The 14,403-nt window shown below is 32.4% G+C and overlaps 1 protein-coding gene across 1 annotated transcript; it reads left to right on the plus strand.

Annotated features, from left to right (window-relative positions):
* Positions 1-227: 227 nt before the first annotated feature.
* On the plus strand, positions 228-1,559 carry LOC126841607 (uncharacterized). Its single transcript, XM_050578192.1, has 4 exons — positions 228-312; positions 395-673; positions 1,096-1,456; positions 1,523-1,559. The coding sequence occupies exons 1-4, from the start codon at positions 240-242 to the stop codon at positions 1,548-1,550; spliced, it is 741 nt and encodes a 246-aa protein (XP_050434149.1). The 5' UTR covers positions 228-239; the 3' UTR covers positions 1,551-1,559.
* Positions 1,560-14,403: the final 12,844 nt, after the last annotated feature.

The following is a 14,403-nucleotide window of genomic DNA, read 5'->3' on the forward strand; positions in this document are numbered from 1 at the left end:
GATACATCCAACGTTGTGTGTATATTGTAGGTAAAACGATGGAATCGATGCGAAAGCGTGTCAAGATTGAACTTGTTTCCAATCCTCGGAGAATTCAAAAATTAATAAACAAACCCACCTTTAAGCACTGCACTACATACAACGATAACCTTGCAGCTATTTCTTTGGAGAATAAGATAATACATTTTTGTAAGCCAGTATACGTAGGTTTTGCGGTGCTGGAACTAAGCAAAGTTTTGATGTACGATTACCATTACAACGTTATGCGCAAGCATTTTAAAGATGCTATTGAATTCATTTATGGTGATACAGGTACCTTTTTTTTTTAAATATGAATAATAATAAAGAATAGCTGTATTTAGTTATAAATAAAATGATAAATTGTTCCCCTTAGACTCACTTATATATTTAATAAAGACCAAAGACTTTTATGAAGATGTCAGAAAAAAACCAGAACTTTTAAATCGGATGGATACGTCAAATTTACCACCTGATCATCCATGTTACTCAGTAGAACGCAAAAAAGTTCCGGGGACATTCACTGATGAATTAGCTGGCCTTACGATGCATGAGATAATTGCATTGCGATCAAAATTGTACGGGTTCAGCAAAGAAAACATTTATAAGTCTCTGGAAACAGAATGGAATACAGAAGAAAAAATAAAAGCTAAAGGTATTATAAATTATTAAAAATAAAATAAAAAGTTTACTATTTAAATGGTATAAAATACATTATACAATTTGTGAATCTTAATGGCTTAGTGGGTTAAGGCGTCAGTTTTTCAAAACAGGTAGATAAGTATATGATAGTGTTTAAATATAATAATATAATATAAACGATTTCTAATAATATATGATTTAATCGAAATAATTCCTATGCTGATTGCTTTGGTTTACTAAAGCTGTTAAGATTCACAACATATTTTTATAATATCTCATTAAAAATTAAAAACTTTCATGCGTTACATAACCTATGGTATACACGTGCGTATACTGTTTGAGGACCACTTTCTTTATTTTCTGACCTTGTTGTATTAGTATAATATCTATGTATAAAATACCGGTTATATGGAAAACAATTATTTTCTTTTGTAGGTATAAGAACTTATGTAACTCAAAAACACATGGTTCTTGACGACTTTAAAAGATGTCTTTTCGATGATGACAGTGATGATGATTTGGACATTTACGGTTTAAATAAAGCAGAAGCCAAAATGATTGCTCATAATTGTGCTCTTAAGACCGTAGAGTATGCTCACCATGACTTAAATACAGCGGGTAGTACATCCTATCGCTACGATTATACTCCATACAGAGAGAATATATCTATACGATCATTCAAACATCAAATTTGTACCATCAAAACAATGAAATTAGCACTAAACCGAAATGATGATAAGAGGATCATACTTCATGACAGAATTCACACTTTAGCGATTGGTCATTATAAAATCAAGTAAATAAAATATATAATAATGATAGTTAAAAAAAATGTTCATTCATACTATTATTATTATTCTAGAGAACTTCAAGAGGCAGGCGGATTATAAGAATGCAACAACAATTTTTTAAAAGAAAAAAAATATTCGATTTATTATTTATACATATAAAAAAGATTTCTTATTATATAAGTATACATCATATAATATATATTACAATGTAAACAATTATTTTTCTACAATATATATATATATATATATATAAATATTTTAATATTATCTTTTACAAAAACTAAAAAAGTATATTATTTACACATTTTCCAAAAACCATTTTCTCAAAGTAAAAACTTTGTAAAATGTACATAGCTTGGGATTCAGTTCTTTATGAAAGAGACAACAAGCGAATTCTTCATTAGGATAGAGTTCATCTATTCTTGGACAGCCCATTAATTCCATATTTATAATAGTTATACCAGGTAAATATTCCAAAAGAAGTTGTTTCTTTTGTTCCCCCTTCACGTAAATGTTTCGAGCTTGTAATGAATTTAATATTCTTCCAATTTCCTCGCATTCTACATCACCGTATGTGAGACTCATTTTATGGAAATGACGCTCTAACCAATTATTAATAGAACGAGACTTGGCATTTTGAAACATGGTTGTTGAGTATTTGAATATCCAGTGTTGGACTGCACAGCTCTCGGTATCGATAGCCGATAATTCCTTTATTAGATATTTTCCATGAGATCCTAGTACACACTGCATATCAAGTATCAAGCGACCCATTCTTGTATTATAAATTATGTTGTTATATTATATAAGCAAGCAACACAGAACACGACTTTTCATGATTAAATACAATATATTACTAACTCTTCTTATTCCTGAATCTTATCTACTAAATCGTCTGACCTGTCCTCAACGCTAATAGTTATTTCAGTTTGTAGTCTGTATTGATCATATACTAAAATAGGTGAATCGAATTTTATATTTGCTGCCATTAGTTGAATGTAAGATTCGATTTTTTGTACGGCAGTTCGAATATCAGTAATTGTATCACTACATTTTGTTATATCCGCTCGATGAGTACGGAAAAGAATATTGTGTACGTCTACCTTATTTTGAAGCATCTGCAATCCAACTTGGAGATTTCCGATTGATTTATTCTTTTTGCCTTCTAATGAACCACCAAACACGTCCATGGTTGTCGATATACTAATCACTATTTTATACTAATACACTGTGTTAATATTAAAATTACCCTAACTCATCGATGATTACCATCTTGACTATGTAAGAGCATCCAAAATATATTCCCGTCCGTTTGTATTATATCTTCTTTTCCACGACATCGGTCCGGTATTGTCCACGAAAAAGATATTCCAGTCGTCATCATCGTACGCAGTGAACAGCCGGGCAAACGGTGAATATTCTTTCAGTGGTTTAAAATTTACACCGTATGAATTTTCACACGTTGACAAGAAAATATCCTTTGTCATTTTAACTTTATGTAAAATATCGTTAAAATCGGTAGCTTTCATTGACACGTACCCGACTATTTTTTTAGAATATACAATTTTGCCCAGCATGTGGCTCGGCAACTGACATGGACGCCATGGCACGAGTGACAGATACGATTTTCTCGACGGCGCGTTCAAAGCTGTGCATACTTGTCTCTTATATTTTATCACTTCGAACATCGATTGACTGTCCGGTTCAACATCATCATCCAGGTCGGTCAAATACAAACCGTAACACGGCAATGTGGACTTACTGACAAAACATTCAGCATCTTCAAACTTACACGCTTTGCACAAATGCGGTTGAACGTCCCGGTAAAAATAGATCAACGATTGGTAATTACCCATTCTAGTTCATCTGGTTGCGTCTGCGACATGCGATGTACTGACTCCAATTCGTATCGATCCAAACGATGTTCAAACATTCATATATATTTAATATTTAATTGGGTCCGGAGTCGTTGGAATAGGATGTAGACATCGTCAGTCCACCGTGAGAGCGATACTGCATCATATTGGTCTAAATGATGACTGTTTGGAAATATAGTCGACAGACTTTCAACTAGTGAGAACATTATGTACTAATACATTATTTAATATATTTTATATAATGCGATTTTTAACAATATCGATTAATTTCATCATTGAAATTATTTTTCATTATGAATAATTAATTCATCATAGTTTGAGATCGTTTTTATCTATCCATGAGTTATGTGTTGAATCAAATCCTAACCATTTTACTAGAACTTTTGATCCTTTTTTTTGTAAGACCTTTTCCACCAGATAGTCATCAGGATATAGAGTTTTGCTTAATTCTTCATTGTAGAAACTACCTGCTATGGGTTTACCGGTATAGTCTTCTATGTAGTAAGTAGGAGGAGATGTAGGATTAGCTTTTACTACTTTGAAAATTTCACTACTCCAGCTAGGAAGATAACCCTTAGTAAAGATGATTTTGTACATAGAAATTCTTACTCTGTCGCCAACTTTAAAGCGAAATTTCTGCTCAGGTATCTTACGACCATGTATTACAACCGAAGACGGGTTAGCCTCGGCCTGATTCGGTGTCATTCTAATAGTGCTATGTTTTGTATTATTATACGTATCTACGAGGCTATCCAAGATAGAAACCCATTCATATGAACCTTGAGCTGTAAATTGTTTGTACATTTTTGATTTAATTGTGCGATTAAATCTCTCAATTATACTAGCTTTGAGAGCGGAATATGTCGAGTATAAGTTAACATTGTATTTTTTCATCAAAGCCATGAAATGCTTATTATAGAACTCTTTCCCGGAATCAGTCATAAGGTGAGTTGTTGGGTGGGGGATGAGTACTTTCTCCATGGCTGCAGTGACTTCGACTCCAGTTTTTGTCTTCAGAGGAAAACACCAAGCTTTTTTCGTAAAACAGTCAATGACGGTAAGAATATATTTGAATTTCCGATTTTTCACTGAATGACTGGTCATTTCAACAATATCGGCTTGCAAAAGATCACCTTTCCCCTTCAAAATAACTCTCCGCCTAGTGAAATTTTTACGAGCTGGTCGATGCAGTTCTGAAGCAATACTTTCTTTAGTAGTAGTTATCGGTATCATCGTGTGGAATCGTTTTTATAATACCCTGCTCATAAAGTTCTTCATAAATAGAAACTATTTCATTATTGACCCCTGAGTTGCCTGCAGTTCTCGCTGCATGTAATAAACGTAATCTGGTAATTAATTCTTCAGGCTGATTCCAATATACGTAATTTGTTTTCTTATTATTCAGCGACATGGAAAGACCACTGCCTGAGGGGAATATCTTTGAAATGATCTTATTATACTTGGAACCGGTTCTTTTAAGCCGACTACCATCTACAGTTAAGTGAGCTGATGATTGTTCTAGCATTTTTTTATAATTTCTCGTATCGATTTTTGTATACTTATTTGGGTTTTTAGAAAACAATAATTGTAGTATTCCCACGGTCATGGGAAATGGTCTACCATCAAGTGAAATTTGTAATGAATTTCTATCGAATTCCATTTCAGAATGACCGAAATTTATTTTACCTTTATTATCAACCGGTTTGGGTCCATATATTTTATCTCTTTGTGGTGAAATTAACCAGTTATCTAATATCATACCAACGCTCACAGTATGATCCGTTTTTTTCGACGTTATGGCGGTTGATACTTCTTTCGATGCTTGTTGTGACTGAAATACAGGGTCATCAAACACCTGATCGCGATTTTCAAAACTTTGGTAGTCATCACCACCATTGTTCGTGTTTTTATTTGCTATTTTCGTCAGTGGATCAATAATTGGTTTAAAACTCTGTGTAACTAACGATTCTGTATCTGCTTCACCTTGTTTCAGAGCTATATACTTTCTCTTAATACTTTCCTTGGCCTGCGTTAACGCTGATAACAAATTTTTGTTTTTTTCCGTCATGGTAACTGCAGTGCAAATGATAACTATAAATTGCGAGCATGGTCTTTTATATTAAAGCAAATGTATCAAATTTGCTTCGATATCTTCCTTGATCTCTAATAAAATCCTTACATATCACTGCAAATCCATATTTATCTCGATTCCAACATGCTCTACAAAAGTCTTTAAACTCGGAAAAAGTCATATCTGAACTACAGTGGTCGTCGTAAGCATGTTTTAAATTTAATTCATCCTGCTTGAAAAGTACAATTAGATTTGAATTATCACGAATTAAAAGCTTTGGAATTTTCGAATAACTTTGACCTAAATAGAAAACATCTATTTTATTGTGTCTCCCACGTGAGAAGTATTCACGGATAATATGTTGGTTTTGAGAAATTACGTCATCAAAAATAAAAATACTATTTTCCTTTGCTTTCTCCGGAACCATTATTGTTTCATTTTCATAAAACGTGTACAAGTTTACACCATCGACTTGACGAATAATTTGCTCGAGTAATTTATATTTTTCCTGACCCAAAGTCTTGGATTAAATGTATACGTTTTCGAATTTTAATCCATTGTCTGCAGTCAACAGTGTAAAGATCAATTGGGTTTTACCACAGGACGATGGTCCAGCTATTAGGGCGCGAATAGTGTTTGATAGAAGAGGACCGTGTTTTGATACCACACTATTGACGTCTATTGTATCTGCATTGACAATAGGGAGTTTATGATCTTGTTCAACAAATCGCATGGTATAAATATGACTGTCGATTGAAAGAAATGAACATATGATGTCTTCGTCTCGAAAGCTAAAGAGCAACAAAGGTTCGGGTCTTTTAAACTCTATTATAAATAGATTACTGGTAGAGTTGCATTATCCTGGTTATCAGTTTTGTGGACCCGGGACTCGTCTACGTCAAAGGCTGGCCGCCGGTCAACGGGGTATCAATCGATTGGATAACGCTTGTAGAGAACACGATATTGCTTACGATAAAAGTGACGTGTTCAGTGATCGTCACGAGGCCGACAGAATATTACAGGAAAAGGCGTGGGCGATTTTCAAGTCGAAAGATACGGGGCTTAAAGAAAAGTTAGCTGCTTGGACAACGGTGACAGCTATGCGTGGTAAACGAAAAATGGGGATGGGTTGTGGACTAGGTGGAGTAGTAAGCGCAGCCAAAAAGTCGATTCAAAATATGAACACTGACTGTAGTGGAAAGAAAAACCTAATGCAGTTGGTAAAAACAGCTTTGGCTGCAGCAAAAAAGGTGGTGTCGAAGAGAAAATCTAAAAGTAAATTGGGGTCGTTAAAGAACAAAACGCCTAGAATATTACCGATACCTAAACAATCTGGAGGTATTATACCGCTTGTACCTCTGTTTGCTGGACTTTCAGCTTTAGGAGCTTTGGCTGGAGGGGCTGCTAATGTGGTCAAGACTATTAATGACTTTAAAACGAGTAGAAACTCACCTGTTCATATAGGTAAGGGTCTTTATTTACATCCGTACAAAGGTGGAAGGTATAAAATAGAAAAAGGACTCTACCCGAAATCTAGAAAAATCACTACTCGGAGAAAATTAAAAAATAAGAAAACTCGATGTAAAAAGTCAAAAAACTAATAGCAGAACTGCCCAGAAGTCGTCCATTGTATGACTATGAACTAATAAAGTATGCAAAATTGTTGAAAATACCTCACTTTCGTGGTGTGTTCAGTAAAGATCGCATGCCTGTTCGTTGTAAACTTAAAGAATCTGCCATAGTCAACCTTGGCTCATCGCACTCTAATGGTACACACTGGGTTGGTTATAAGAAAAACGGATCACAAGTAAAATATTTTGACAGTTTCGGAAATTTACCTCCACCTAATGAGCTACAAAAATATTTCAACGGATATAATGTAAAATATAATTACGATAAATATCAAAAATTTAATACTTCAATTTGCGGACAGCTTTGTTTAAAGTTTTTATGGAAAGCGTGATGAGTGCTGTGACAAAACCAAGTACAATAACTTTAAACGGTAACTCATCGGTGTTGGAATGTGATTTTTTCCCAGCTTTAGAGCTGGAACACGGATCTGAAATATGTCTCCTGAGTTTACATACATATAATTCATTGCCCAACATAGATGAAGGATGTAACAAATTCGGTATATACAGTCCTAATGGTTTAATCGTGCGACAAATACCTACGGGCGCGTATGAATTGACAAATTTGGAAGCCGCAATTAGGAACCTATTTTCAGATGTCCAGGTTAGCTTCAGTATCGTTGGAAACAGCAACACGTTAAAGTGCGAAATGAAATGTAGTTTAGAAATCGATTTGAGTATGGATGATAGTATATCGAGTATATTGGGTTTTGATAAAAAAAATAAATACCTTGCCAATAAGTGGCACGTGTCTGATAATGTAGTGCAAATCATGAAAATAAATTCTATAAATATAAGTTGCTCACATATTTTAGGGTCATTTACAGATGGTCACCCCACGCATTCAATTTATGAATTTTACCCAGATGTACCGAGTGGATATAAACTAATTCAAGTACCTAAATATCCAGTATACTATCCACTCAACACGTATTCATTAAGTCATTTGCGAATCGATCTGAGAGATCAAGACGGTAATTTGATAAATCTTCGTCAAGAACCTATCACAATACGATTACATATCCGTAAACGTCCGTAAATCATGGGGCTCAAGTTTGTTGATATAAATAGTGCTGCGTATAGGAAAATTATCGGCAGTCGTTCGAAAAGTCTTAGTGAACCAACCAACACCGCTAGCAGCAGCAGAAGTACCACTACGATAACTAAAAAACCGTTCGCAAGACAAAATAAAACTAAAAAAAAGAATAAAAAATCAAGGAAAAAAAAGTCGACTTCTGTGCTAAAAAGAAAATCAGATAGTCTCTCAAAAAGTAGTTTGGACTTTCTTCGTTCATTAAAGGCTATTTGAATAACTATAAAAATAATAATACTTCTACTTATACAATAATAATAATAATAATGGACAACTTGTTTTTGGATGTAACGGAACGTTATGTAGATGAGTCGAAAATTACTCAAATAGAATATCATTCGTTTTTACCATTCTCAACAACGGCATTGTCAAGAAATGATGAAATTCGCTTTTCTATTTCCGAGTCTGGATCGTATACCCTCCCTTCTCATTCTTTTTTGAACATTGAAGGGAAAATAACCAAAGGATCAGGGTCTTTAGGTGAGATACGATTCATCAACAACGGTCTGGCGCATCTGTTTTCAGAATGTCGTTATGAGATAAACAACACAGAAATTCAATCAGTTCGAAACCCTGGAATAACATCTACACTAAAGGGGTTATGTTCATATACAGAATCTGATAAAAATGCTCTCTTCAATGCTGCATGGGATATAACGGGGGATAATTGTGATGAGTTTGTAGAAAAAGGATTTTTTTCTGGATGTATCCCACTGAAACATTTATTCGGCTTCTGCGAAGACTATAAAAAAATCTTAATAAACACATCACAACAACTGATCTTAAACCGAGCATCTATTGATTTCGACAGTTTAGTAGCACATGGAGGTGGTAATGAAGAACAGTTGAAAAAACATGAAGGTTCTAAATTGGAAATTACCAAAATTGTATGGAAAATGCCATTGGTTAAAGTATCGGATGAGGAAAAACTGAAACTTTTAAAAGTAGTAGATAGCCAAAAGCCATTATCTCTGGCTTACCGCAATTGGCAACTATGTGAATATCCTGTTTTACCGACTAACACCTCACATTCGTGGAGCGTCCGTAGCTGTTCAAACATTGAACGTCCACGATATGCTATTATCGGGTTCCAGACTGATCGTAAGAACGGCTATAGTAAATCGTTATCTATGTTCGATCACTGTAATCTGAAAAATCTTAAAGTATACCTCAATACTGAAGCGTACCCATATGAAGATTTTCAAGCAGATTTCACGAATAGTAAGGTTGCTTTACTATACAATGCATATTGTAGTTTTCAAAAATCTTACTATGAAAGAGATTGGTCATCTCCACTAATGAGCAAACATGACTTTATGAATAAGACTCCTGTTGTGGTGATCGATATGAGCAGACAAGATGATAATATTAAATTATCAAACGTTGATATCCGTATTGAATTTGAAACAACGTCTGCCATTCCAGAAAAAACATCAGCATATTGTCTTATCTTACATGATCAAATTGCTAATTATAATCCGTTTACGGGGGATGTACGTAAATTATAAATGCTTGTATTACTTATATTTATTAATTTTTTTAGAAGATTTTAACTTAATAATTTGTATTATTGTATTATTCATTAAAATCTTATGTTTTAAATATATGCTCTAAAATAAAAGTTTTTTTACAAAAATATCTGCGTTTTTATTTATATTTTTTAGTAAAAACTATAAATGTACAGGCTGGTTAAAAGCAAAACCATCGTGTGAGACCGGTAAAACTTTCACTCGACATAGAGTTTCGATTACTTTTACTTTTTCACGAGACCAATAGCGGCTGGGGGAACCACTGAGAACTAGCTATAGGACCGGGGGAGGAGACGAGTGATAGTGAGGACTACGGAGGACTAGATATAGACCGGGAGAGGTAGAGGGGAAGTGAAAGTGAGGACTTTAATGTATTTTCAACGAACCATTATACTCTACTTCAGTCAGTTACTATGGTCAACCAGTGACTCTTAAAAGTGTTTATAACTAAACAGTTAAACTTATCTTTTAAAAAGTGTTTATTACTTCAGTGTCTATTTCATCTTCATTCTTTTTTTTATTGGCTCACGACACCCCATATATATATTATAATATATTGTAAATGTGTTAACGTACAGTATTTTTATTTCAGCAAACAATTCAAACTGACTTTAATTCCTCAAGTTCTACGAAAGTTGTTATCCATCGTTGGTAGCAAATTGGACAAATTCGAATGGAACAGGGGTGTGGACGAAAACGAAAGAAGTACTATTGGAACAGCAAACGTAGGTTCTAGTTTTATCAGTACTCTAAAAAAATGCATTAAGAGGATCGCATGCGGTCTTTGTTTAAGGAGTTTTAGTACAAGCAATATTTATAAAAATAAGGTTTTAATAACTTTTTGATCGTGTCGATTAATTTACCGGTTAATTCGTATAAGATTCGAGGTATTATTTTTATTTTAAACAATCTTTTCTATGAGTATAAGCCATTTTGGTTTATTTTAGACCAAAAAGCCAGACAAAATGTCCACTACATAGGATGGTCTGTAAAGAGATTCATTATGTATTCGAGTTCTTTGACAACTTAACTATATATTATCATGTAGGAAGCCGATTTTAATTTAAAAATTTCAGTTTCCTGTAATTAAATATAAATTAAAATGGCAATTTTTTCAATATTAAAACCCAATTTTTTATAGAACAAAAGTAATACATCAAAAATCGATTTCCTACATAATTTAGTAACCAATTGCCAAAGAACTCCCATCCTAAGTAGTCGACATTTGGTTTGGCTTTTTTGTATAAAACATAAAAAAACAGACCGCATGCAATCCCCTTAAACAAACAACACCTGCTTATCCGTGCATCTTCTAGGACCTAGGTTGTTATCGTCCTCTTCCCCTTTTCCACACACACACACACACAAATGGTGGTTTAGGCCAGGCAAAACTCCTTTTTCTCTCTCTCCACATTACTCTGTTGACTGACCACATTAACTGAACGAATTTGATAGTTGTTGCGTTACAACACAACAAAATCGCTTAAACATAAACGATTCAAATAATTTTAAATCATTAAAACCAGAGGACGATATATCAGGTTTTTTTTTTATTATTTCGCAGAGAATAGAAATATTATTTCTCGATTATTAAGTCGATTGTTTCTCCTGATTTACAGACTGTGGAGCACGTGATGACCTCACAAGAATTTGCATTATGGATGGATCGACTAAGTCGCGTCCTTTTCCCGGTGGCCTTTCTTCTATTTAATTGTATCTATTGGTTTTACGTTTATGTGTAAATCCACCTAAAAAATTGGGATTTTAACGACAAAAAGATAAACAGCCATGTTCATATTTCTTAAAATCGTATAAAAGGTAGAAAGACAATTACACATAAAGAACAACAGTATGTTTTTAACGAAAATTAGAAAATTAGTAATACAACTTTTATAACAATATATCTATCGTCGTTTTTCCCATTTAAATAATTTACTGCTTTTTTAGACTACTTATCTCATGTTTGATTACATTTTGAAATCGTTTTTTGCGAATTCATAGTCATAAACATGGACGGATGTACGCTCCTTGCCGTGGGCTTTATGGCTTCGGCACTCACTAAATCCTAAATTCAACTGCTAATTATAATACAGCCATAGCCGTCCGAAATTCACACTTATTCATTCATTAGTTCATTTTAATCATATTTTATATTGCATTTAACAGAAAACAGTTAGACTTAAATTTTTTAATATTAAATACTCGGTAATTATTAGCGTCTTGAATGGTTTATTCATATATTATCAGAGTATTTTTCTTAACCACATATATCTTTATGCGTTGTCCATTAAATGAAAACCGTACATCGCCGGACTGTCTAGGTTCATCATTATGGAACTTACTGGTATTATCATATAATAAGTAAAATGTGCAAACATTTTAGTAATAAGAAAAAAAGTAAACTAAATCCATGGACAATTTTTAATAAAACGAAAATGCAACAATCCATTATAATATGTAATAAAGTAGTTTATAAAGTATAGGGATTTATTGAATAAGCTAATGTATATGGCAAAAAACATATGTTATGGTACTAAAATTATTAATTCACGAAATAATTTAAAAATAGTTTGGAATCTAATCAAATATTATATTATATTATAGAAAAGTAGAAAAAAATGTTAGTGAAATAATAGATGACACAAGGAAGACTGTTGACCTTTCTCAAACTATTGTCATGATGCCCCTTTAAATCGCATAATGCGACTAGTAAATAAAAATAATATTAATTTATTTGTTAAAAACTCGTTAGAAGATTTTGTTAATTATTTAAATAATCCAACTGTGTAAATATTGTTTATCTTCATCTATTATTTTGTGTTGTTGAAATCCATTGTATTTGTCAGCTATTATGTTAATCTGTATACTTTTATTTTTATGTAAATTCTATGTTTATGTTCCTATTCTTCTCTTATGTGTAATTGGGTTTAAAAATACAATAAATAAATAAATAAATGTCTTTTCTTCAATGTCTAATAAGTAAGCATGCAGTTCCCAATACACGATCAATCAAGAATATCAATGTATTATTTTAACTTAAAAATATCTATTTGTATCATGACCCTTTTTTTTTGACATACGAAAACCCTTAAAAAGTAAAAAGTTTGTTTTTAATTAACTTTGAAATTTATAGAAAATACGTTACATTTTTTATGTAGCCTTTGCTACTAGGGAGGGTATTCTAGAGATGGGCTCTCCCTCCTTTAATTACACCTATGGATTTGTATGGAAAAAATCGCCTTCGATGATGTATCTAACCTATGTTTTCAAACAGGGTTTTGAACCCAATTTGTATTTGAACTTCACAGTGATAGTTTTCAAAACCGATTATGAGTCATTGAACAATTTACCAACACAACGTTAACCGCTATATAAACAGCTGTACAATGTATTGTACCTACGCTAGGAAATGTGTCAATATTTTTGTAATCTTCAGTATAAAAACTCTCATACATACATACATATGAATATCGTAAAAAGGCCTTTGAATAGTATGTTCTTTTTCGAATTCCAGCAAGCAAAATAATAATTTCAACCATTGCATCAGCCCCTAACCTAACCCAGCCGGTTGTTTTTTTTAATTGTTCTCAATTGGCAATGTAAAATATAAACAGATATTTTATCGAGCGTTTCAATTGAAATTCTATTAATTTGCTGATAAAACTAAATTGTTATTGTGTTTTCTGCTGTTGTTGTCGTTGTAACTGTTCTTATTTGTACACATTTTTTTATATGCGAAAATATTTCACTGAAAAACAACTTATTTTTTTTGTTCCACATAGGTCGGTACTATTAGTTTTTATAACTTTATGCGAATTGTTGTTTTCAATATTCCACAGTATTTTTTGACCCTGCATATTATTTTTCTGTTCGAATACATGTAAAAGCAATTTTCATAGATCAAATTGATTAACACAATACAGTATACCTTGGTAACCTGTACTTTAAGTATAATTTTAATTCCTAAAACTACAAATAAAGAATAAAGATTAATTAACCCCACTATTTTTCAAAACGAATATGCTTTGCTTAAAAGTTAATTTAATATAATATAAGTTGGCGCTTAATTATCAAAATGTAATCTATAATACGTGATAATTACGAAACGATTTAAAAGTATATATATATATATATATATATATATTTTATTAATTGAATACAGGGTGATCATATTATCGTGAACTATTGTATATTGTATTTATACAATGCAATTTAAATTTTTGTAATGGATTTTTCCTTTGAGCATATCCGTCGATAGCCATACTTAAGTTTAGGCTACTATTTGTTTTACCGACTATTAAAAGCAGTAGTTGTGAATGAATAAAATATTTATGTGCGCAAATCGATATCGATATCGTAAATAGTATACCTGATTAGATAACATATTGCGATAAACGCCTGTATATCTTGGTGGAAGTTAGTATTTGAGTAGAAAATAAAACACAACAATAATATGTTTAACACAATACTATTAAATATAAAAAACACACACAGTATAGAGAATAATATATATATACAACGTACGTTTCAATTATAACAGCAGCCGTAATAGAATGGTAAATCCAACACCTTAATACTATGTCTTATATACTATACAATCTAGGTTACAGTCGTAATTGGTCCTTGTATAAACAACTTAAATATTACTCATGGTTTCTTCAGTGTACACTTATAATACCATATAAGGTTATATAATATTTATTACTTATATTCCATGACCCAGATAAACAATATTAATTATATTCAATACA

This window comes from Adelges cooleyi, unplaced genomic scaffold (genome assembly GCF_023614345.1).
Source record: "Adelges cooleyi isolate 19-005CV unplaced genomic scaffold, UGA_ACOO_1.1 ACOO_flye_CR_arks_rails_tigmint_CR_PRNA_397, whole genome shotgun sequence".
Classification (NCBI taxonomy): domain Eukaryota; kingdom Metazoa; phylum Arthropoda; class Insecta; order Hemiptera; family Adelgidae; genus Adelges; species Adelges cooleyi.

Excerpts from the sequence above, each read along its gene's own strand:
- LOC126841607 (XM_050578192.1), top strand. The coding sequence starts at position 240 with ATGTACGATTACCATTACAACGTTATGCGCAAGCATTTTAAAGATGCT. Across the intron at positions 313-394 it reads ATTCATTTATGGTGATACAG|ACTCACTTATATATTTAATA; the intron begins GTACCTTTTTTT and ends TGTTCCCCTTAG. Across the intron at positions 1,457-1,522 it reads ATTGGTCATTATAAAATCAA|AGAACTTCAAGAGGCAGGCG; the intron begins GTAAATAAAATA and ends TTATTATTCTAG.